The sequence below is a fragment of the Corythoichthys intestinalis genome, chromosome 13, assembly GCF_030265065.1.
Source record: "Corythoichthys intestinalis isolate RoL2023-P3 chromosome 13, ASM3026506v1, whole genome shotgun sequence".
NCBI lineage: Eukaryota > Metazoa > Chordata > Actinopteri > Syngnathiformes > Syngnathidae > Corythoichthys > Corythoichthys intestinalis.
The window spans coordinates 3073503-3097119 of NC_080407.1; the positions used below are offsets into that span (position 1 = coordinate 3073503).

A 23617-nucleotide genomic window follows, 5' to 3' on the forward strand; every position below is an offset into this window, starting at 1 on the left:
CCTCTCTAATATTTTCAAGTGGGAGAACTTGCACAATTAGTGGTTGACCAAATACTTATTTGCCCCACTGTACGTTTTCTATCAGATGACGATATACCGAGTCCGACTCGCAACACAGCTCCATGACATCAGCCTGCAAACGTGCAAACAAAGTCCACAAAGCATGACAAGCATGTGCAAACAGCACAGCTCCATCAAAGCGCGTTATCATCCTCCTCTAGTAAGAAGACCTCCTCCGTCTTGTCAGTGCATCTCCCGGAGAACATTCCACGGGCCGTCCTACCTCAACCCGGCGGCGGACTTTCCCACAGAACCCTAAACCCGATGAATGAGAGCGGGTCATTGTTTCATCCCCGTCCCAGCAACTTTCCCCGTGGAGGAATGCTTCAGGAATGCCGGCGCCGGCTACCTGGCATTAGAGGGTCTTTGTGTAGGAACAGGAAGGAGGTCAAAGAGCTCGAACGAGGGATGCTCACCTCGCTGAAAGGAGCCCCTTTCAAACAAAAGGAGCAAACGAAATATCCCAATTTGTCACTTGCCACCGGGTGTACTGACTAATAGTGGGAACGGCAGAGTATCTAAACAGCTCCAGTCCATTTTTTTTTTTTTTTTAGTTCTTTTGTTTTACAGCTAGTCAAAACAGAAAGCGGTTGTTAGCGCGTGTGCGATCCGGAATGCGAAAGCGCGTTAGGCCCGGAGGTACAATTCCGCTCATTCCACCATACAGATTTTAATTGAAAGCACGCCAAGCCAGGATTTATGATAATACGTTCCGATCGTGTCCGGATGAGTCGCTTACGACAAGTTGCAACCGGACGACGTGTTTTTTTATGCCTTGTCTTATTAATGACTTTTGTTTCGTCCTGCCAAGCAAGGACGTAGGTTCGCTTAGGGACGGTAGGGACATAACACTACCAACTTTTTAGGATGCTCAAGTTGTCCCCACCAACTTTTAAGCAACCTTATTTGCATTATACAATGAGTTCAGCTGTAAAGGAAATTTAGATTGTCTTCCCGTGTGTTGTTAGGATAGAATTGACGCTACCATTATTAAGTGAATTACTTTCATGATGTTCAGACTTACATTTACCCCTCTTCACCTGCGATTTAGTAGTGCCGGTCCATTTTTTTCCCCCCCTCAAACGCACGTTTGATTGGCTGATGACTAGAAACCCCACATTCACACAATCCCGACAGAAATGCATGTCAATATGCTGCCTCCTCCGCCTCCTTTGAAGAGGAGGGATATTAAAAGTTTTTTTTGTCAGGTCAGCAGCAGACACTGTAAGTAATGTAAAAAGATGTCAATGTTGTGGAGGTGGGGAACATACCACTAATAATTTTGCTACTAAAAGTCCAACCAGCATCAGAGTTTGCATAAGATTAAACTGCGTGAACTTGCTAACCTGTAAAACTCGAGTAGGAAACTACTTAGATGTCTTCCTGTATGTTTTGTACTGTTGATGTGAATTCAACTGTGCATTTTGTGCATTTATTCATTAATTAAAATGTCTTTATTGACTACATCATTAAAAAAAATAATAATTGCAGCCTATGCACATATTACCCCCCCCCCCAAAAAAAAAACCTCAAAAGCACAACCACTCTAAATTTCCTTAATATGAAACGAGCATTTAAAAAAAATCCTTTCTCCCTCTGAAAATGTTAACTATTTTTTATGTAGGAACCAGCCATTTTTGAGAAATGAACCCAATTTGTTTGGTCTTATTAATGTCCAGTCCCCAGCAAAAAGTGTACATGCAGGTTATGCTGTTATAGCGTCCCTACCAATATTGAGACCAAACCTACGCCCTTGCCGCCAAGTGATTTACAGTGGGGCAAATATGTATTTAGTCAACCAGTAATTGTGCAAGTTCTCCCACTTGAAAATGTTAGAGAGGCCTCTAATTTTCAACATGAGTAAACCTCAACCATGAGAGACAGAATTAGGAAAAAAAAACTGAAAATCACAGTTTGATTTTTAAAGAATTTATTTGCAAATCATGGTGGAAAATAAGTATTTGGTCTATACCAAAAGTTCATCTCAATACTTTGTTATGTACCCTTTGTTGGCAATAATGGAGGCCAAACGTTTTCTGTAACTCTTCACAAGCTTTTCACACACTGTTGCTGGTATTTTGGCCTATTCCTCCATGCAGATCTCTTCTAGAGCAGTGCTGTTTTGGGGCTGTCGTTGGGCAACACGGACTTTGAACTCCCTCCTCACCCCGTGGCCTTCAAAATGATAACAAGAACGGGGAGCAAAAATCCCAGAACCACACGGGGGGACCAAGTGAATGACCTACAGAGAGCTGGGACCACAGTAACAAAGGCTACTATCAGTAACACAATGCGCCGCCAGGGACTCAAATCCTGCACTGCCAGACGTGTCCCCCTGCTGAAGAAAGTACACGTCCAGGCCCGTCTGCGGTTCGCTAGAGAGCATTTGGATGATCCAGAAGAGGACTGGGAGAATGTGTTATGGTCAGATGAAACCAAAATAGAACTTGTTGGTAGAAACACAAGTTCTCTTGTTTGGATGAAAAAGAATACTGAATTGCACCATACCCACTGTGAAGCACGGGGTGGAAACATCATGCTTTGGGGCGTTTTTTCTGCAAAGGGACCAGGATGACTGATCTGCGTAAAGGAAAGAATGAATGGGGCCATGTATCGAGAGATTTTGAGCGAAAATCTCCATCAGCAAGTGCATTGAAGATGAGACGTGGCTGGGTCTTTCAGCATGACAATGATCCCAAACACACAGCCAGGGCAACAAAGAAGTGGCTTCGTATGAAGCATTTCAAGGTCCTGGAGTGGTCTCCAGGTCTCAACCCCATAGAAAATCTGTGGAGGGAGTTGAAAGTCTGTGTTGCCCAACGACAGCCCCAAAACATTCACTGCTCTAGCGGATAACTGCATGGAGGAATGGGCCAAAATACCAGCAACAGTGTGTGAAAAGCTTGTGTAGAGTTACAGAAAACGTTTGGCCTCCGTTATTGCCATTAAAGGGTACATAACAAATTACTGAGATGAACTTTTGGTAATGACCAGATACTTATTTTCCACCATGATTTGCAAATAAATTCTTTAAAAATCAAACAATGTGATTTTCTGTTTTTTTCCCCCACATTCTGTCTCTCATGGTTGAGGTTTACCCATGTTGACAATTACAGGCCTCTCTAATATTTTCAAGTGGGAGAACTTGCACAATTACTGGTTGACTAAATACTTATCTGCCCCACTGTATGATGGCAACAGGTTGTGCAAAGGGTTGGACACGGCTGTTAGGAGCAGAAGTTGGCGTCGATTTCCTAGTAACTTTCAAATACATGATAAGGACCGCAGATAAGGCGCCGACTGAAGGGTAGGGACATGTGGGGCATTGTGAAAAAGCGGGTTTACAGAGCCTCAGAACTTGGATGCGTAATCAGCACGCTCAGCGTTTTTGATCCTCCACCCTAACGCATCGAAGGCGCATCATGGAATCGCAGCAAGAGCCACCCAAAAGTCACGGCGAGCTCCAAACCAAACCGCCGCCCTGCATTTTTTTTCTTCTTCTCCCTCGCAACAAAAGTCAGCGCGCATTATTTACTACACGCTTCCAAGAATCTGAACCCAAGGAAAAATGTTTGCTAGAATTCTTAACGGTCACGATAGGAAGCCTACTCTGATTTACACTGGGTCAAAGCAGGGATTCCCAAAAGGTGGTGACCGTGTAAAGAATGTTTCAGTGCCATTGACGAGAATAGTCGTCCAGCTTCATCAATGCTAGCCGCCAAGTTAAACATTTGTTTGAAAGAGCCGCGATATAAAAGCGGGCGCTGCTGACTAAGACAAACAAGTGCAACATTCAGTGCTTACTCATTGACAACAACAGCAAGTGAAAGTAAACCGATATGGATTTATGACTGTCTTATCAACATGAAACGCATAAAAGCTTCCGACTCATAAAATTAGATGTCACCATGGTGCGCAAACAATCTTGAAGGATGGACGTCCACGACTAAAACAAATGTATGCCCGTATGCTAAGTTCAGACACGCTTGCTTCACCTTATTGGCTGCCATTGACGGTGACAATCTGCTGTAAAAAAATTGCAATAAATTTGCCATTTTCCAATTTACAACACCAAAATTAAGATGGCACATAGACATCACTATTGACGTGTCACTTCGTCATTCTTTGCGCGACGCCTTATCGGAGGGAGCCGAGCTTTATTTAGTAATAGCCGAAGACGGCACACGCTAATGTCGGATTTAAGCTTAGATTTACTTACGATTGGATTTAACTATGAAAGTTTTACCGAATACAAACAGGAAGGATCGTCTCAGGAGTGATTTGTTCGAGGATTCAAGGTAAATAGTATATTTTTCATACCATGCATGCGTGATTGAAGCATTTATTAATTTTTTTCCTTTGTTTACGCGTGGAGGCGGCTAATTTTTGTAACTGACCAGCCTCATAGTTTACTTTTAACCAAGACTCGAGACTTTTTTACATCCATACCTATGAAGAATTCGGGGATTTCAGCATTTATTCACAAGAATTTTCACCACAAAAGCTGTGTTTATGCCAGGCGGTCGCTAGCCTCATTCGCTAGAAGAGTAGCATTATACTTCTTCAATATACGTAAAATAAACGCTAACTGCACGGTTTCCTTTGCTTTTAACCAAGAATCGAGACTGTTTTGCGTCCATATCTATGAAGAATTCGGGGATTTAAGCATTTATTCACAAGAATTTTCACCAGAAAAGCTCCTTTTACCCCAGGCGGCCGCTAGTCTCATTCGCTAACATAGCAGAATTGTACTTCCACAATATACGTAAAATAAACGCTTACTGCACAGTTTCTTTGCATTTAACCAAGAATCGAGACTGTTTTGCGTCCATATCTATGAAGAATTCGGGGATTTAAGCATTTATTCACAAGAATTTTCGCCAGAAAAGCTCCTTTTACCCCAGGCGGCCGCTAGTCTCATTCGCTAACATAGCAGAATTGTACTTCCACAATATACGTAAAATAAACGCTTACTGCACAGTTTCTTTGCATTTAACCAAGAATCGAGACTGTTTTACGTCTATATCTATGAAGAATTTGGGGATTTAAGCATTTAGTCACAAGAATTATTGCCAGAAAAGCTCATTTTACCCCAGGCGGCCGCTAGCCTCATTTGCTAACATAGTAGAATTGTACTTCCACAATATACGTAAAATAAACGCTAACTGCACCGTTTCTTTGCTTTAAACCAAGAATTGAGACTGTTTTACGTCTATATCTACGAAGAATTCGGGATTTAAGGATTTATTCACAAGAATTTTTACCAGAAAAGCTCCTGTTACGTCAGGCGGCTACTAGCCTCATTCGCTAACAGAGTAGCATTGTACTTCGACAATGTACGTAAAATAAACGCTAAATGCACGGTTTCTTTGCTTTTAACCAAGAATTGAGACTGTTTTACGTCTATATTTATGAAGAATTCGGGGATTTAAGCATTTATTCACAAGAATTTTCGACAGAAAAGCTCTGTTAATGCCAGGCGGCCGCTGGCCACATTCGCTAGCACAGTAGCATTGTACTTCGACAATGTACGTAAAATAAACGCTAACTGCACGGTTTCTTTGCTTTTAACCAAGAATTGAGACGGTTTTGCGTCCATATCTATGAAGAATTTGGGGATTTAAGCATTTATTCACAAGAATTTTCGCTAGCAAAGCTGCTACGCCAGGCGGCCACTAGCCTCATTCGCCAACAGAGTAGCATTGTACTTCGTCAATATACGTAAAATAAACGCTAACTGCACAGTTTCTTTGCTTTAAACCAAGAATCGAGACTGTTTTATGTCCATATCAATTCGGGTATTTAAGCATTTATTCACAAGACTTTTCGCCACAAAGGCTTCCGGTTATGCCAGCCGGCCGCTAGCCTCATTCGCTAACAGTATATAGTGTATAATGATTATAAAGGGCTATTCTATTCTATAATAAGTTGTGATTGTATATAGAATTAATTAATAATCCATTTACATATTATTTATAATTGATTCTGCATGTTTTCTCAAGTATTAGCTTTCTGATTTTCAATCGAGTAATTTATTAGCTGTTGAAAACTGAGTAAATAAAAAAAAAAAATAAGTTGCTATTTCGGTCAAAGACATCTATGTTAAATATTGCTATTGATCCTGAAAATTTAGGTGATTTTGCATTTGGTGATTTTTGTGCATCTAGTGTAAAATCAGACTTTTATAGCCATTTTAAGTTGCGCTATAATTGTATAAAAACATAATTAATTGGGATTTTATAAGTGAACGACTTTGAATTTTTTGATGCCGCTGCTCATGGAGACTCATATAAGGCTAAGGTAGGTGCGCGTTTTGGTTTTAGGTCAGTAGCAGCTTTGGTTTTGTAAATAGTTGAAGTTTTTGAAAACAGGCCCCCTATGAATCGGCCCAGTTTCCCGTGTCATGTCAATAGATTATGAAGTCTATGTATAGCAGATTAATAGACTTCATAACATTAATTGTCCACCATTGACAGCGCGACGTCCAATCCATTTGGACTGGGCTAGCGGCGATCCAATGATCTCCCGGTCGGTTGAAAACAAATCAAAAAGGCTCACCAACAACATGGTGGCTCTACTCGAAGCTGATTTTCCCATGCTGTTACAACATTAAGCGGTATTATTGATGACGCCAGTAAAATGTCTGGAATGCAGCGCGCGAGAGGGGAGACGAAGGGATCTCTCCAAAAGCCAAACCCACCCCCCCTCCAAGAAAAAAAAAAGTTCATTTTCTCCAGCGGGCGCTCACCGAGCAACGAGCTAAACACACGTCAACATTGGCGAGGTGACGGCGACGTGTCGCCACAAAGCTGGCGGAGCGCGCCAGCGGCCATTGGGATTCGTTTACACTCATGATTCATTCTAATTAAGACACTGTTCACTCCATTTAGTGTTACATGAACAAAATGATGGAAACAGTTCACCCCAATTACATTTAAAATCTAAGCGTATACTAATTCTGATAATTGACTAAATTTATTCCAACGAACTCTTTCTTTGCAATTGACAGTATATACCAGGTGTCGGGAACCTATGGCTCGCGAGCCATATCTGGCTCTTTTGACAGCCGCATCTGCCTCGCAGACAAATCTTTATTTATTTTTTTAAAAAAAGGGCGACAATCCCCAGCGACTAGAAAGCCGGTTCGCAGTTATTTTAGTGGGAAAGTGGCAAACATACATATCGTTGCATCTATCTATCAATTTATCTGTCTATCAATCGCACTGGCAACGCAGATGAGGCAAACACTGAGTGGGGCCGCCATATTTTGCTGTCAACAAGAGCTGCCGATGTGCGTAGTATTTTTCCCACGGTTTTAGTTTCGTTTTCCCCGCTAATTTTAGAAACCCTTTTGAGAAGATGGCAAAAAGAAAAAAAGACGAGGAGTATCGTACTTTTCAGCAGGAATGGACAGAGGTATTTGCATATTAGGCTATGTGCCGACTAAATATATAAATTATATATATAAATATATTAATTATAAATTACTATAGTGACAAATTGTTATTCCCATTCAACTGATATTCTCATTCAATGTTCTAGATTGCACACAAACAATAACCAAAAAAAAAAAAAAAAACTATTCAACCAGTATGTTTCCAAACGTAGCAGTTCAAAACTACGTTTCCCATAATGCCTAGCGTGGTTTAGCTTACTGATAGTTAGCTGAGGCAAAAATCAAACTTTGCTACTAAAGTTTACAATCATCGGCAGCGCAACGATGCAACACCAAACGAGATTTTACAGTCAAAGCTCTGACAGAAGTCAACAGGTGCCATTATATACGTATTTATCGTAAAAAACTTACTTAAAGCAGTAAGGTGAAGTAATTTCTTCACATGCCAAATAGGGTCACAGTTAAAGTAATTAAACATTGTCCAACAAATAAAGCATGAAAAAAATAATTTATATGTTGTATATTTGACGAAATAATCGCGTTTCCGAAGTTCGAGCCTGAAACGGGACGAACACGGAAGTGATACGTCACACCGGGAACAGCGATGGCAGCTCCATACATACGGCCGCCATACAAAGCCCTTCAAACAATGATTCAAACAGCGATGTAAGCGATAGATCGAGCGCTAGGGAAGAGATCCAAGTTTTTGAAGACTTGGAGGAAGAAGAGGAGCTTGGAATTTTATGTTGGACCTAACATGTATTAGCCAGACGCTAACCAGGATGCAAACAATGTGCCTAGACCGCCTGACATGGAATGGATAAAAGACCCATCGAGATTACAACATTGGTAAGATCTAGGCTGTTATTATTTTCATGATTTGAAGATGCAGACATTTGCACATAATTTTATGTTTTTGTCTATCTGATGACATTGTTAAAAATAATAATAATCAGACTTCATGTTCATTTTGGCAGATCCAGCAGCTCTCGTGCATATAAAATAATAATATAAAAACGTTGGGGGGAAAGAAGGAGATGAGTCGTTGATGGCTTTCTCCACTTTATTGTGGCAACAATAAGAAAACAAAATAATAGCGGACTGCCGCCACATTCGACCGCGAAGTTTTGCTTCTCGCTGATCTCCTACTCGCCTCCTACTCCAGCGTCTCTTAAACGGATCGTGCATAGTGTCTTATTATGAGCTTTTTGTTTACAAATGTATCGAACACACGACGTGCTGACAACTTTGTTTCTTTATTAACACATGGAGCTAACACAGCTTGGGGCTCTCGGCAGGAAGTGGCGTCTAATGGCGTGAGCAAATGTAGTTTTTTCACACAAGCGAACAGATTACAAAGCACCACTTCAGTGTTGTCCCGAGACGACATTTCCCATGATTCACTGCGTGACTTGAGCCGCTCGCTGATTCGCTGCGAGATTGACTCAATGCCAACACGCTAAATTGTCACCTGTCAGCGGCTCTCGCGAAACACAAACTAGAAGGCTATCAAGCGATCACCGTGAAAGAAACGGCGAACCGTACAAATGCAATGCAATGCTTGAAGCATGAAGGTGGAAATACATAATACATGTGCACAAACTCACCGGCGGTGTGTGTCTCTTACTGCAACGTGACCGTGAATTACCGCGATGCCAACCCGTTTATACGCACATCCACACCCCTTTCCCGATTGACAGTGAATTAACCCTTTCGGACAAGATCGTAGATGACGCACAATTTAAACACGCTTAACCTAGCGAACGCAAAAACAACTATGATCGGGGATTGCCACGAGTTAACTTTCGGCTAACGTCGCTAGCTTATACTGTTCATTCCACAACAGTTGGCAGCTCTGCTTTGACAAAGTCATCAGTCATCTATCCAAAAATCACACTTACTTTTTGGCAAATCCTTGATCATAAGAAGACCGGTTAAGGAAGCAGGGATCTTCGAAGTGTTTGCAGCAGAGAACACTACTCGATGATGGCGTGAAATTCATTCGCTTCGTGCGAACGAAAGATGTCCGTTTACGTGCCCTGCTATCCTTTGGCCACTCATACAACTTTTCGTTTGAGTGAGAACAAAACATCGCCACACACCGCCGTGGCATCTTACCGAGAAGCAATGCAACAAACAATACTGTTCTATGGCGGACTTCCCTCGCACTTCTAGGTGTGACGTAATTTCCGAAGATTTCCGAAGAAAAGCATTTTCGTTGTCAAGGGCGTTGCTATGGGTTAAACAAAGAATCTGGAAGGATTGCGTTAAAAAAATAATGAAAATATGCTTAGAACTGTTTAGCCATCGATATTATTCAAAAACATGGTTGGCCAACCTTACTGCTTTAACTTGTCCAGGCAAAAGAGGACGTTTGGTCACCCTAAGTACTTGTTTCTCTCAACAATACAATAACATTTACATAGCTGGAATGAATTCTACATTTTCTGGAAACAAAGTGTCTTAAAAAATAAGCCTTCTTTTAACTAATATACTTTATTTTCACAGATTTCTGTACTATTTCGCTCGTTTTTAGTGTTACTGCTGTACTTAATCAGGGTTTTACACGTTCTGCATATGAAATACACGTTAGCGAATTAGCTAATTAGCTTAGAGCTCGGCGCTAACTGTTAACATCTCAAAAACAACAACAATAAAGGCTAAACAGTACAAAGGGTTCCTGTACTCACCTCTTTTCGACGCGCACGGGTCTTAGCAACAGACTCAGGACATTTTTCAATTGGCATGACTTGAAACTACTGCCGGACATCTGAAAGACAAGGAGCAACTAATTATCTTCTCCTCTGGCTCTAAAAAATAACTTGCACACAGAAGCGCAACCACCCGGTCACTGCCTGTCTCATACACAAATTTATTTTCCAGTCTTTTGAAAAGAGTAAAACTCTCGCTCAGTAACTGGCAGCAGCCATCATAACACTGCGTGCGTCTGTTGAAAGTGTCTGGGCAGTAGACGTGTCTTAAATTTCATTCCGCTACGAGCGGCTGTCATAAAGTTGTGAGGGAAATATGAATCGTAAGCAATTTGTCACGTTTCGAATCGCGATGCACCTAATAGTCAATTTTTTGGAACTCCCACGTCAAATCCATTTTGAATCGGAGGGCCCGTCCCATTCAAAATGGATTGACGTCTATTGTCCTCAGTGGCAAACAATATGTTCATTGAAAATTAAAATAGATTTTTTTTTAAAGAAAATCAATGTACAACATTCAGCTATCAAAACAGGTTAGATTTTTTTTTTTTCATGCAATAAACACTTCAAAACTAGACAACTATTTTTCATAGGTTTAATAAGAACAATCAACCTTACAGAGAAAACTAACAGGAACTGTACACAATAACACGAAACCATAGGCGGAATTTGACTTTAGGGGAAGGAGGGGCACAACGTGTTGATGCCCCCGAAACGCAGTGTCAGCAATAAAATTAACTTACAAGAATATTTAGAACAATAAATTGAAAATCAGCGTTTTTTTCTTTGTTTCCCATCATTCTTGAGGGGAATTCTAAATCAGGCTGCTGGCAGGACAGCTATACTTTTCACCAAGATCATCATCCATTGAATATGGTACGCCTGCCGGTGTCGTGCCAATGTAGTTACCTCAGTCAAAAATTGTATCCCCTGGGCGGAGCCATATGGAGGTACATTTGTTTATTATTCGATCCCAAAAAAAAAAAAAAAAAAAGTTGCTTCAATCAAAATACATATTTTCAATTTTAAAAAATTCAATTAAAAAATGTTTGAATGCAAAAATAAATTTAAAATTTTTAAAAAATGCATTTGAAAGCTACTTTTATTTGAATTTTTTTTTTTAAATACAATTTTTTTGATTGAATGGTTAATGGTGTTATACTTATATAGCGCTTTTCCACCTTTCAAGGCGCTCAAAGCGCTTTACACTACGTCGCCATTCACCTACTGGTGACACAGCACCAGGAGCAACGTGGGGTTCAGTATCTTGTTCAAGGATACTTAGGCGAGTTCATCAGGGCGAAGAATCGAACCCATAACCTCTGGGTTACTACTACTACCACTGAGCCACGCCACCCCACAAGTGAAGTCATGTCGTTTTGTGTTTTGGCCACATTTTGGGTAGGACATTTGTGTCATTATTAATCAAAAAATAAGTTGCTTCATACAAAAATATATATATATTTTCAAAAGAAAAATCACTTCAATCAAAAAAAGATTTTAATCATACAAAAAAGTTTTTGAATGCGAAAAAATATTTGGGACTCAAAAAATTGCATTTGAGCACTTAATTTTTCATTAAAAAAAAGTTTTTTAGATTTTAGCAATCCTTTTTGTGTTTGGGCCATATAATAGGTAGGGCATTTGTGTCTAAATCATTCAATCCCCCCAAAAGTTGCTTCAATCATAAAAAAAATATTTTCAATCAAAAAAACAAAACAAAACCTTATATAAAAAATAAAATTGCCCTCCCCATTTTTAATTTTTTTTTTTTTTTTTTAATTATATGCAAAGCAAATGATCGTCTAAGGTGCTAGTCACATTATCTGTTCGAAAAATCATTTTGACCCATTATCGAAATTTTTTGTTTATATCATTCATTTTTGTTGTTTTCTTGCTTTACAACCTTTATATTTTGTAGGAAAGTCAGTTGCATGCAATGACACTTTTCGGCCACCAGGAGGGCCCTTAAACTCCGCTTATGTACGAAACTATAACATTAGCTTGCAACGTTGCTATTTCACTCCTGGCATTTGATATACAATGTGAATCGGACAGCTATCGTCTTCAATGGCAACTAATGTTAAATAAACTAACATTAATGTTTTTAATTGGTTAAACATATAGTGGATTTTCAATTTTTTATTAAAACATGCTGGATTTTGTTTTCATGCAACACACATAAAGCAATAAACACTTCAAAACTCGCATTTTTAATCAACTATTGATTAAAAATGTCTTAAAAAATTGACTTCTAGTGCAGTCAATGGCACTGAGCATTCACAACTAGTTCTAGCTTGAATAAATTGGACGTCTAAGTGTTCTCAATGGTGGGTAATGAGTTAACAGACTTGAAACCATTTCAAATCAATGTCACAAATTAACATGAACAGGCCAAAACAACAAGAAACATTTCTGACATTTCTGTTTTTTTACAGTTTCTCTAAGAAATTGACTCAATTTATGCAGCTTTTTTACCGGAATTCTCACAGCACTTCGCGCCGTAGTTATCATGATTATTCACTCCAATTATAACGATATAAAGCCACCCAATGATAACCTCAGTAACAAACGCAGACTTAAGTCTGCTTTTTGTTGACTTTTCCGCTATATTTACTGTACTTCCTCGCCATGTGGAACATGCATCAGTATGCGGTGACTCTTGAGCACCACCTACAAACATGTACATGACACTGCATTTTCTTTAAACCTAATAAAGCACTTTTTGTAATATGAATAACAACGAGGTTAGGCAAGCTGAAGATACTAACCTCTCTTTTACTTTCATGCCTTTTGTGCCTCTGCTGGAAAAAAGAAAAAATATCTGTGAGCTAGAATAACACAATTGTAAGGGGAAAAAAAAAATTACCTGGAACGCTAAGACGTCAATGTTTCAGGTAACTGTCAAACGTGAGACGCTTGTGATGTCCTATCCATTTAAACCGTGCAAATGAATTAGACATCTATCGCTGTCGATGGCAGGGAATACTAAAACAACTTGGACAAACTTGAATGGAGGCTGAAAGGGGAGTCATGTGTTTTAAATCAACACGAAACAATAACAAAACTGGGAAATCAATCCGATTACACAAAACAACAGCATCCACTTTTATTCTTTTGAATGAGAAGAATTTCCTCTGTGATGTGAGTGTGTGGAATTAGATTAAAAACAAATCAAATTACAATTCAGTCCACATTCATGCTTTCCGAGCTTGAAAATACGGAGCCGACATGACGTTCCACATCTGTCTGAGCAGCTGATGAAGTCTGGAAATCCACATGAAGGAAGACGGAAGCGCTGCATGGCGTAAAAAAGGAGGGGAGAAAATAAACGCACAAATGTATTTCATAGTGTCGCAAATATGCTCATAATTTTGATGAAAAGACATGCCCATTTTCGGGTTACTTCTACTAGAACATGAACTTAAAACCAGACCTGGATCTAGGCGAAACAACAGCATGTAGAGAATGACAGTAGCCAAGATGAGTTTATGGAATGGGAAGGACCCGGAAGCAGATATCAATCTTCTACAGGAAAGCTTCAACAGAGCTTCCACTTTTTGAAGAAGGGAACCTGTGCAAATCGATATTTTCAAGTGTTTATCGTTTTTCCATTGATTCCAAGTGGTTTCTCACCTTTGATCGAAGGACGTTTATCGAATAAACCACAGTCTGTGTTGACATCTGGCACTTTTTTCCGACTTTCCTCATCTATGATGGCAAGCGCCGTCTGTCGTTGAGTTTCCGTGAATGCCGTGCTCCCCACCTCGCCGGTGACCATCTCCCGGGCTTGATCTGAGAGTTCAAGGGGCAGGAGGATATGCAGCACATAGAGCTCGGCCACAGATCTGTACCGGTCCAGTCGGCGGTTCGACGGACAGTGGAGCCAGGTTTGGGTGGCCTCTTGCATCACTTTCGGCTCGCCCACCTTGGAGTAAAGGAGAATGCTGCCAGAAAGGATGACAAAATGCACGATGACATCACGATGTCCTCACCACATGAGCATTATTTTTGCAGGTATGTTCTCTTGTTGCTCATAATGGTGAAGAACCCAAGCGAGGACACCTGGCCACTGGTTGAGTTCAGCCAAGGCTTGGATCCCCAAGATGCAAAAGCCAGCTTTTAGTTCACCTCTAATTGGGAGGATACCAAACATAAGTTTTGTATCCTACGAAGTCGTGATTTATTTAGGATTAACTTTTAAAGTGTCACCTCACGTCCTCTTCCTCCTCGCGTGTAAGGATCTCCAAGCCTCTCTCACAGACACTAAACGAAGCGTGGAAATCTTGAAAAAGCATGAGTTGTTCTGTGGCTTCTTCCAACATGTCAAACAGTTTGATTTGAGTAGAAGACAACGGAGGGTTGAAAACGGCCGTAAAATCGTCACTCATCGCAGGGCTGCTCATGATGAATTTATCAACACAATAAAACTTAGCAATCCCTCCTTTTACTCATAAAACGCGGTCGAATTTATAACAATATTCAGTCACTGCGGTGGGTTTATTTCCAGTAAGTACCTTCTAAAGAATGTTTTTCCAATCTTCCGGGTTGGAATTGATAAGCCAATGACAAGTTTCGTCTTTAACTGGTCTACCAGCCTATCAGAGAAGGCAGTCTTCAGTTTATCCGTACAACCAATCAAATCGCATCGCCTTCACGGAGCTGCGACTTGTAAACACGTGTCGATAACTTCGGTTCTTCTCACGGAAAATATAGCAGATAAAGCCACGAATTGTAAGTTATTCCGTTTTGAAGAGCATTTTGAACGATTGTTAAAATTTGACGATTATAATATTGAGTACGACCATGCCCATTTTGTTTTGGATTCGAGAACAGTAGCAGGAAAGCTAACGCGCTAGCTAAAGTAGCGTTGTTTACCTAATTTGTCGATATGAAACAGTTACTGATATATATACGATTTGTTCTAATGTGCCATTGACTCTGATAGACGTCTTATCCAATTTGAACATTTGATCGCTGCTAACCCTTCCAGTTCAAATAGATTGGCCGTCCATCGCCGTCAATTGCAGCATTACATAGACGTACTCGGGCTGTCAAACGATTAAAGATTTTAATCGAGTTAATCACAGCTTAAAAATCAATCAATCGTAATTAATCGCAATTCAAACCATGTCTAAAATATGCCATATTTTTCTGTAAATTATTGTTTGAATGGAAAGACAAGACGGACATTAACATTCAACGTACTGTACGTAACTACTGTATTTGTTTATTATAACAATAAATCCACAAGATGGCATTAACATTATTAACATTCTGTTAAAGGGATCCACGGATAGAAAGACTTGTAGTTCTTAAAAGATAAATTTGAGTACAAGTTATGGTAATTTTATAGTAAAACCTCTCTTAATGTTGTTACCTTTTAGTAAAATTTTCAATCAAAAAATAAACTAATAGCTCGTCATTGTTGACGTCGCCGAGCGGTGACGTCACATCGGGCTCCCTGCTGTTCTTCCACAGTGTCTTTAACTACGTAAGGTGAAATACACCACAAGGTGTCAATGGAGAGTTTTAAATTAGAGATGTAGCCAAGGCAAAGTCTTATGTGTATTTTACCTAGCTATTTTGATTGGTAAAGCCAGTTCTCTTTGCATTGAGTGCTTTTCTTTTAGTGAACATTATTTTTTTGAGAGATAGAAATATTTTTGTTGTGCTTTCACTAAATGATACTGTAGCGACTTAGCTGTTCCGCCCAAATGCATGATGGGAAGTTGGGCAACAATGACTGTCAGTGGTAGCTGCAAATGGTATACAGTATGTTCTGCGTTGTGTTCAATTGGGATGTTAAAAGAATGTCTCCTGCTCTGCCCAAATGCATGATGGGAAGTTGGGAAACCATGACTGTCAGTAGTGGCTGCAAATGTTATAAAGTATGTTCTGCGTTGTGTTTGAATAGGTGTGTTAAGGGAAAGTCTTTTACTTTGCCCAATTGCATGATGGGAAGTTGGGAAACCATGACTGCCAGTAGTGGCTGTAAAATGGTATACAATATGGTCTGTGCTGTGTTCAATTATGTGTGTTAAGAAAAAGATAGTCTTTTGCTCTGCCCAAATGCATGATGGGAAGTTGGGCAACCATGACTGTTAGTAGTGGCTTAAGCCAATAAAAGGTGCATTCCAATGAACGCCTGTGTCCACTCGCATTTCTCTGCCTTTTCACTCTCAATGTGCTAAAACAGTGTCATTGTAAACTGTTTGAGGCAACGCATGAATGGGTTATTCCATGCATGCAGTTGCGTCAAATATTTTAACGTGATTTAAAAAATTACCACCCGTTAACGCGATAAATTTGACAGCTCTAATACAGACATACATACCTTGCGATGCCTTTAATCTAATAAACATTTTCTGGTGTTTTCCCTAGAACAAAATGGCGAAAAGCTTGCGGAGTAAGTGGAAGAGAAAGATGCGGGCAGAAAAGAGGAAGAAGAATGCTCCCAAAGAGCTGGCCCGCCTAAAAAAAGCCCTCAGTTTTGGCAAGAAAGACGAGGATGCCGTGATGAGCGACATTCAGGAGATCGCCACCGTGGTCCCGGCCGAGAATCTCAAGAAAGAGGCCGACGTCGTCGCTGCGGGAGCTGGAGATGATGGTGAGCAAGCCAAATCTACGTGCCACCTTGGTACACAGGCATTATTTAAATAACTTTTAATTTTAGGTGGTGCAATGGACTTGGACAGTAAGCGAGACAAGAAGACACTCCTGAATGAGCATGGACAGTATCCGGTGTGGATGAACCAGCGGCAAGCCAAGAAGCTAAAAAGCAAGAGAATGGCGCAGAAGAGCGGCAAAGGAAAGCCAAACAAGAAGAAGGGCATTGCTTGGTGAAATGGAACAAAAACCAAAGACACTAGTAGAGATGGTCACAATGTGGATTGTATACAAGTGCCGCAGGGGCTCGCTTTATTGGTTCGACAGGAATGGACACTTATGTTTTTTTTTTTTTTCATGTAGAATTCACCTCAAAAGCTGTAAAGTTGATACCCCCCCCCCCCCTTTAAAAAAATGAAAACATCTGAATTGCAAACATCCTGGATTTATTGTGTTTGTAAACTAAGTCACCGTGAAAAATTTGAGTCCTACAGTGCTACCGTTAATCCCAGACTTTAAAACGCTTACAAGTGCTCAATGTATCCGTCCGTTGTTGGCACTGACATCTCACTGCATAAGCTGGACGTAAGTTGCGGGAAAAAGGCCGGTCCGTCCGTGGCAGCGTCCCTTCCACCAGCCTTCGTCGATCATCTCGATGTCAGTGATGACGTCGTCCGGATTGAAGGAGATCTCGTCCACATCCTCTGCAAAAGGGGAGGCGATACATCCTCACCAGAGCAGAGATGCAATAAAAAAAATATGACAAATAAATTACCTCCTTGATAGTCGTAAATTGCTACCGCTCGGACGCCGCATGACAGGTCTTCATAATCGTCCGTCGCTGGGATATTTAAAACAATTTAGCTTGACGGCTCACAAATAGGGGGGAAAAAACTGGGTCGCTCGTCAGTCAAAAGTACTACCGTCCATTTGTGCGTTGAAGCCATACCTGACGAGTCGGGCGGGGTCACCTCACCAATTTCCTCGTACTCGTCAACTCCCTCCTCCACTGGTGGCGGCGGCGGCGGCGGCACATCCTCGTAGTCATCGCCTGTATTCGCCACTTCATCCACCGTGACTTGGTCGTACACAGGGGGCACCTCCCTTTCCATTTGCGAAAAGCTGTGCGAGCGCTGGGGCAACGGCGGGGGCTTGTCGTCGCACGTTTCCAACTAAGGATCAATCACAAAATGCATTCAGAGTGTGAATCAAGACAATAGGACACATTTATCTCTCTCTCTATATTTTAATCATTTGGTTGATCATAATTCGCCTATCGATTTTTTTTTTTTTTAAATACATTTAACAGGATTTTTTTTTCACCTTATGCTGACATTCTTTTTGTTTGACAAAGCATTTTACTATTAACCCTTTAGTTGCCAGCAGTAGATGTTGAAACCATTTTGAGTGGGAGGGCGCCACTCCTACTCAAAATGGATTGAACGTGTATTGCCATTAAAACCCACCAGGGGCAGTAGACCGCTATTAAAAAAAAAAAAAAAAAAAAAAAGACCTTAAAGGGCAAATACAAGCCCTAGCAAAAAGTATGGAATCACCAGTCTTGGACGAGCACTCAGACATTTTATCATGTAGAACAAACTCAGATAAAAAGCTTGAAAAAATAATGAATGAGTTCAGAAGTGCAACTCTAGCATTCAGAAACACTAAAAGAAATGAATAAAAAATTGTGGCGGTCAGTTAATCTTACTTTTATAGAGCAAGTGTAAGGAAATATATATGGACTCACTCCATACTGAAGATAAAAATATAGAATCATGAGAAATAACAATCAAATCACATCTCTAATATTTAGTAGCACCACCTCTGGCTTTTATGACAGCCTGCAGTCTCTGAGGCATGGACTTGATGAGTATTCTTCATCAATTTGGTGCAAACTCTCATTGATTGCATTTGCCAGATCATCCTTGCAGGTCAGAGCCTTGCTGTAGACCTTTTTTTTTTTTTCCAATACGGTTGAGATCTGGGCTATTTGCAGGCCATGACACTGACTGGATGAGTCTTTCTCCAAGGAATGCTTTAACAGTTTTAGCTCTGTGGCATGATGCATTGTCATCTTGGGAAATGACAAACATTTTCAATTGAAGGGATAAGAAAGCTGTCTAAAATTTCAATGCAAACTTGTGCATTTATTGAAGATTTCTTCATTTTCCCTTCAGGCATGACACATCCAAACATACATACATACAGTATATACAGTATGTTATATGTGTTTACAATTAATTCAAACCAAAAAGAAAACCACCGCCATCTCCCCAGTGCCTTTGCCTGACATGCAGCCCCATATCATCAAGGACTGTGGGTATTTTGATGTTTTCTTCAGGTAGCCATCTTTGTAAATCTCACTGGAACAGCACCAAACCAAAGTTCCAGCATCATCACCTTGTCCAATGCAGATTCTTGACTCTTGATACCTTGCCCAATGCAGATTCTTGACTCTTAACACGGTGATTATGCTGGAACGTTTGTTTGGTGCTGTTCCAGTGAGATTTACAAAGATGACTGCCTGAAGAAAACATCAAAATTCCCTCAGTCCTCGATGATATGGGGCTGCATGTTAAGCAAAGGCACTGGGGAGATGGCTGTAGTTAAATCTTCAATAAATGCACGTGTTTCCATTGACTCATCAAGTCCATGCTTCAGAGACAGCAAGCTGTCATAAAAACCAGAGGTGGTGCCACTAAATACCAGAGATGTGTTTCATTGCTATTTGTTGCTTTCTCACGATTCCATATGTTTTCCCTCAGAATGGAGATTCCATATATATATTTCCCTGCACTTGCTCTATAAAAGTAAGATTAACTGACCACCACAATTTTTTATCCATTTCTTTTAGTGTTTCTGAATGCTAGAGTTGCACTTCTGAACTCATTCATTATTTTTTCAAGCTTTTTATCTGAGCTTGTACTACATGATAAAATGTCTGAGTGCTCGTCCAAGACTGGTGATTCCATACTTTTTGCTAGGGGTTGTAATTATTTCTAAAGTAGATGTTTTTGAACCCATAATGAAGGAATTCATGTGTCAATGGCGTGCATGTGACCTGTGTTTGTGGTTCTGGTGTTGGCTTTTCCAGCATGTTCTGCTCCATCTCCCGTGGTGCTTCTGGAAAAGTTGGAAAAAGAATTTGCTCCTCCTGGTTCTTCTGCTCCTGCAAAACCAAACACATTAATGTTGGAAAATTCTCAAGATTTTTTTTTTAATGTCAGGTCACCTGCTGCCTTTCCACTTCATGTCGTTCTTTTTTCTCTCTTTCCTTCCTCCTGCTCTGCTCTTCTTCAGCTCTCCTTCGGTTCTCCTCGTCCGAGGCTTTGGCTAGGTTCTCGAAACGAGCCCTAAGTTTGCCGGCGTTGGCAACGGCTGCAAAGAACTCATGAGATACTGTCGATAAACACTTCCAAATTGCACGTGAATATTAATCGAGAACTCACAGGCTTCTATCGGCTGAGTCTTCTCATACGCGGAAGATGGTGAGTCGATGTCAGAAAAGCCCGAAGCGCTCTTCAACATAAAGCCCAAACACACACACATGAACTCATTGACAGCAAAAGACAAAACCAGGATAATTCGATTGCTGGCAGTTCGTCTCAATTCAAATAGATTGGACGTCTATAGCTATCAATGGAGGCCTAGTCAATATTAAGACTTTACTCCGGATCAACTCACCTTATCCATACGTTCTGATTGCACTCCATATCGACCCCCAAAGCCTGTTGCGTAATCTGTACATGTTCCACCAGATGAGAGTGAAGCAGCGAAACAGGAATAAAATACAAGCGCCGATTTGCCCGTCACCTTTTTGAGATTGGTGTTTTTCCGTGTGGCCCTCGTAGTCGTATCCCACGGCGACTTTATCCACTTTTTCCTTCTCCACGCCATATTTGCCCCCGAAGCCTTTGGAATAATCTAGATTGAAAAAAAGATGTGAGCTGTCATTCAAGCAAAGATGCAGCTGAGTAGGAGACCCGCCTTTTTGAGACTGATGCTTCTCTGTTAACCCTTTGTAGTCGTATCCAACAGCAGCTTTATCTACTTTCTCCTTCTCCACGCCGTATTTGCCTCCGAAACCTTTGGAATAATCTGCAAAGATGTGGCACGTACATGCGAAAAACTGCATGTCTTAAAACGTAGCATCGCTGTGTTTGACCCACCTTTTTGTGATGTATGCTGCTGGACTTTGCCTTTATACTCAAAACCTACAGCAGACTGCAAAACCAGTTTGATTAGACCCATACATACACCACACACACATACACAATCTAAATGGTACTCTCACTATACATTTGAAAATATAGCATCTTATCCTCTCACTTTATCAATCCGATCTTTCTCCACGCCAAACTTTCCCCCGAAGCCCTTGGCCGCATCTTTCTGGGAACTGTGCTCCTGCACTTGAGCCACGTAGTCGTGACCCACCGCCACCTGCACAACTCCATTTTGTTAATTGACGATAGCATGACCCCCGAGGAGTCAACCACACCTTGTCCATACGGTCTCGCTCCACGCCGAATTTGCCTCCATAGCCGTAGGACGCTTTGGGGGTCTTCTCCTGATGTTTCACTTGCTCATGTTCTTCTGCAACTTTGTTTCTCAGCTCAGCAACACTACATACAGTGGGGCAAATAAGTATTTTGTCAACCACTAAATGTGCAAGATCTCCAACTTGAAAAGATTAGAGAGGCCTGTAATTGTCAACATGGGTAAACCTCAACCATGAGAGACAGAATGTGGGGGACAAAAACAGAAAATCACATTGTTTCATTTTTAAAGAATTTATTTGCAAATCATGGTTGAAAATAAGGATTTGGTCAATACCAAAAGTTCATCTCAATACTTTGTTATGTACCCTTTGTCGGCAACAACAGAGGCCAAACGTTTTCTGTAACTCTTCACAAGCTTTTCACACACTGTTCCTGGTATTTTGGCCCATTCCTCCATGCAGATCTCCTCTAGAGCAGTGATGTTTCGTTGGGCAACATGGACTTTCAACAGATTTTCTATGGGGTTGAGATCTGGAGACTGGCTGGGCCACTCCAGGACCTCGAAATGCTTCTTACCAAGCCACTCCTTTGTTGCCCTGGCTGTGTGTTTGGGATCATTGTCATGCTGAAAGACCCAGCCACGTCTCATCTTCAATGCCCTTGCTGATGGAAGGAGATTTTCACTCAAAATCTCTCGATACATGGGCCCATTCATTCTTTCCTTTACACAGATCAGTCATCCTGGTCCCTTTGCAGAAAAACAGCCCCAAAGCATGATGTTTCCACCCCCATGCTTCACAGTGGGTATGGTGTTCTTCGGATGCAATTCAGTATTCTTGCTCCTCCAAACACGAGAACCTGTGTTTCTACCAAAAAGTTATATTTTGGTGTCATCTGACCATAACACATTCTCCCAGTCCTCTTCTGGAACCTCCAAATGCTCTCTAGCGAACCGCAGACGGGCCTGGATGTGTACTTTCTTCAGCAGGGGGACACGTCTGGCAGTGCAGGATTTGAGTCCCTGGCGGCGCATTGTGTTACTGATAGTAGCCTTTGTTACTGTGGTCCCAGCTCTCTTTAGGTCATTCACTAGGTCCCCCCGTGTGGTTCTGGGATTTTTGCTCACTGTTCTTGTTATCATTTTGACGCCACGAGGTGAGATCTTGCATGGAGCCCCAGATCGAGGGAGATTATCAATGGTCTTGTATTTCTATCATTTTCTAATAATTGCTCCCACAGTTGATTTCTTTACACCAAGCGTTTTACCTATTGCAGTCTTCCCAGCCTGGAATTTTGTCTGGTGTCCTTTGACAGCTCTTTGGTCTTGGCCAGAGTGGAGTTTGGAGTGTGACTGACTGAGATTGTGGACAGGTGTCTTCTATTCCGGTAATAAGTCTGTTTTGTTTTTTGTCCACATTCTGTCTCTCATGGTTGACAATTACAGGCCTCTCTAATCTTTTCAAGTAGGAGAACTTGCATAATTGGTGGTTGACCAAATACTCTTTTGCCCCACTGTATAAAGGAATGCCACCATTTTTGCTGACACACATTGCAGTTTCCTCACAGATTCATACCTGATGGGCTCTTTGCGGCCAGAACCTTCAATGGTCTTGGCCCCCCACCTCTGCTCCTGCTCTGAAACGTCATTCTGAAACCGGAAGCAGTTGCGTCAACATACAATTTGCAGCTCGAGACAGGAAGTCCTCAGTTGGCCCACCTCAAAGTCTGGATCGGTCTCCCAGTCGTCACCTTCTGCTGATATCTTAATGCTCACATTGTGGCCTACTGCAGACTTCCACATCTGATGGAAAAAAAAAAAAAAAAAAAAAAAAAAACATGACGCACAAGGGCAGATTCATATTTTCATTGCTTAGTTGGGATGATGGAAAAAGTTTGAGTAAGTTTCAGTTCCCCAAAATGAACCATGCAGGGGTTTGGTCCTTTTAAACATTTACACGTTTAAACGTAACTGTACAAAACATAACGGGATTTCACAAACGTTTTCATGTCCATTTTTTTTTTTGTAAATTAGCACATTAAAATATTTTGGTGGTCATTCTGACAGTTGGAATTTCCTTCAAAGACAACTCTCCCCATGTGTACAAACAACATTTCAAGCATAAAATGTGTATTGATTATGACTTTTTAAAAATCAATTTTCATAAATTCACATTACCTTTAGTTGGTCTCAGCCGTCTATTTCCGTGTCTTAAGTCGATGTGACACCACACGATGCGTGTGCACGAGCAAACGCGTTCACGAGTGGTGACCGCGAATAAAATATATTTCTATATTTAAATTTACAAACCATTCATATTTCAAGCAGTCATAAGGACATATTT

At 40.9% G+C, this 23617-nt stretch overlaps 4 protein-coding genes across 5 annotated transcripts in view; 1 reads left to right on the plus strand and 3 right to left on the minus strand.

Annotated features, from left to right (window-relative positions):
- Positions 1-13109, minus strand: part of LOC130928851 (G1/S-specific cyclin-D2-like) — a 63276-nt gene extending 50167 nt beyond the window's left edge. Inside the window, exons 1-2 of the mRNA XM_057855633.1 lie at positions 12939-13109; positions 10147-10226 (exon numbers count right to left, since the gene is read on the minus strand). The gene's annotated coding sequence lies outside the window, so the exon portion shown is untranslated. The remainder of the gene's footprint in view (positions 1-10146; positions 10227-12938) is intronic.
- A 95-nt stretch (positions 13110-13204) lies between these two features.
- pex26 (peroxisomal biogenesis factor 26) lies at positions 13205-14769 on the minus strand. The gene is made up of 5 exons (XM_057855632.1): positions 14380-14769; positions 14163-14300; positions 13804-14114; positions 13604-13741; positions 13205-13465 (listed from the first exon to the last, which is right to left on the minus strand). The coding sequence occupies exons 1-5, from the start codon at positions 14571-14573 to the stop codon at positions 13365-13367; spliced, it is 882 nt and encodes a 293-aa protein (XP_057711615.1). The 5' UTR covers positions 14574-14769; the 3' UTR covers positions 13205-13364.
- Positions 14770-14787: 18 nt separating this feature from the next.
- On the plus strand, positions 14788-17212 carry llph (LLP homolog, long-term synaptic facilitation factor). The gene is made up of 3 exons (XM_057855636.1): positions 14788-14901; positions 16552-16777; positions 16844-17212. Exons 2-3 carry the CDS (start codon positions 16558-16560, stop codon positions 17011-17013), a joined length of 390 nt encoding a protein of 129 aa, XP_057711619.1. The 5' UTR covers positions 14788-14901; positions 16552-16557; the 3' UTR covers positions 17014-17212.
- hcls1 (hematopoietic cell-specific Lyn substrate 1) lies at positions 17142-23531 on the minus strand. 2 transcript variants are annotated; one of them, XM_057855629.1, is made up of 15 exons: positions 23452-23531; positions 22993-23076; positions 22850-22923; positions 21275-21398; positions 21106-21216; positions 20946-21000; positions 20764-20874; positions 20590-20700; positions 20461-20516; positions 20226-20295; positions 20009-20154; positions 19838-19945; positions 17726-17948; positions 17552-17617; positions 17151-17480 (listed from the first exon to the last, which is right to left on the minus strand). In XM_057855629.1, the coding sequence occupies exons 2-15, from the start codon at positions 23074-23076 to the stop codon at positions 17344-17346; spliced, it is 1476 nt and encodes a 491-aa protein (XP_057711612.1). In that variant the 5' UTR covers positions 23452-23531; the 3' UTR covers positions 17151-17343. The 2 variants fall into 2 exon arrangements, with proteins under 2 accessions (XP_057711611.1, XP_057711612.1); XM_057855628.1 differs by having other exon boundaries at positions 17142-17480; positions 20590-20874.
- Positions 23532-23617: the final 86 nt, after the last annotated feature.

Coding starts and splice junctions, on each gene's coding strand:
- pex26 (XM_057855632.1), bottom strand. CDS start 14,573: ATGAGCAGCCCTGCGATGAGTGACGATTTTACGGCCGTTTTCAACCCT. Junction 14,115..14,162: donor GCAAAAATAATGCTCATGTG/GTGAGGACATCG, acceptor CCTTTCTGGCAG/CATTCTCCTTTACTCCAAGG. Junction 13,742..13,803: donor TAAACGTCCTTCGATCAAAG/GTGAGAAACCAC, acceptor CGATTTGCACAG/GTTCCCTTCTTCAAAAAGTG.
- llph (XM_057855636.1), top strand. CDS start 16,558: ATGGCGAAAAGCTTGCGGAGTAAGTGGAAGAGAAAGATGCGGGCAGAA. Junction 16,778..16,843: donor TGCGGGAGCTGGAGATGATG/GTGAGCAAGCCA, acceptor TTTTAATTTTAG/GTGGTGCAATGGACTTGGAC.
- hcls1 (XM_057855628.1), bottom strand. CDS start 23,076: ATGTGGAAGTCTGCAGTAGGCCACAATGTGAGCATTAAGATATCAGCA. Junction 20,296..20,460: donor AATCAGAACGTATGGATAAG/GTGAGTTGATCC, acceptor TTTATGTTGAAG/AGCGCTTCGGGCTTTTCTGA. Junction 17,949..19,837: donor CACCAGAACCACAAACACAG/GTCACATGCACG, acceptor ATTGATCCTTAG/TTGGAAACGTGCGACGACAA.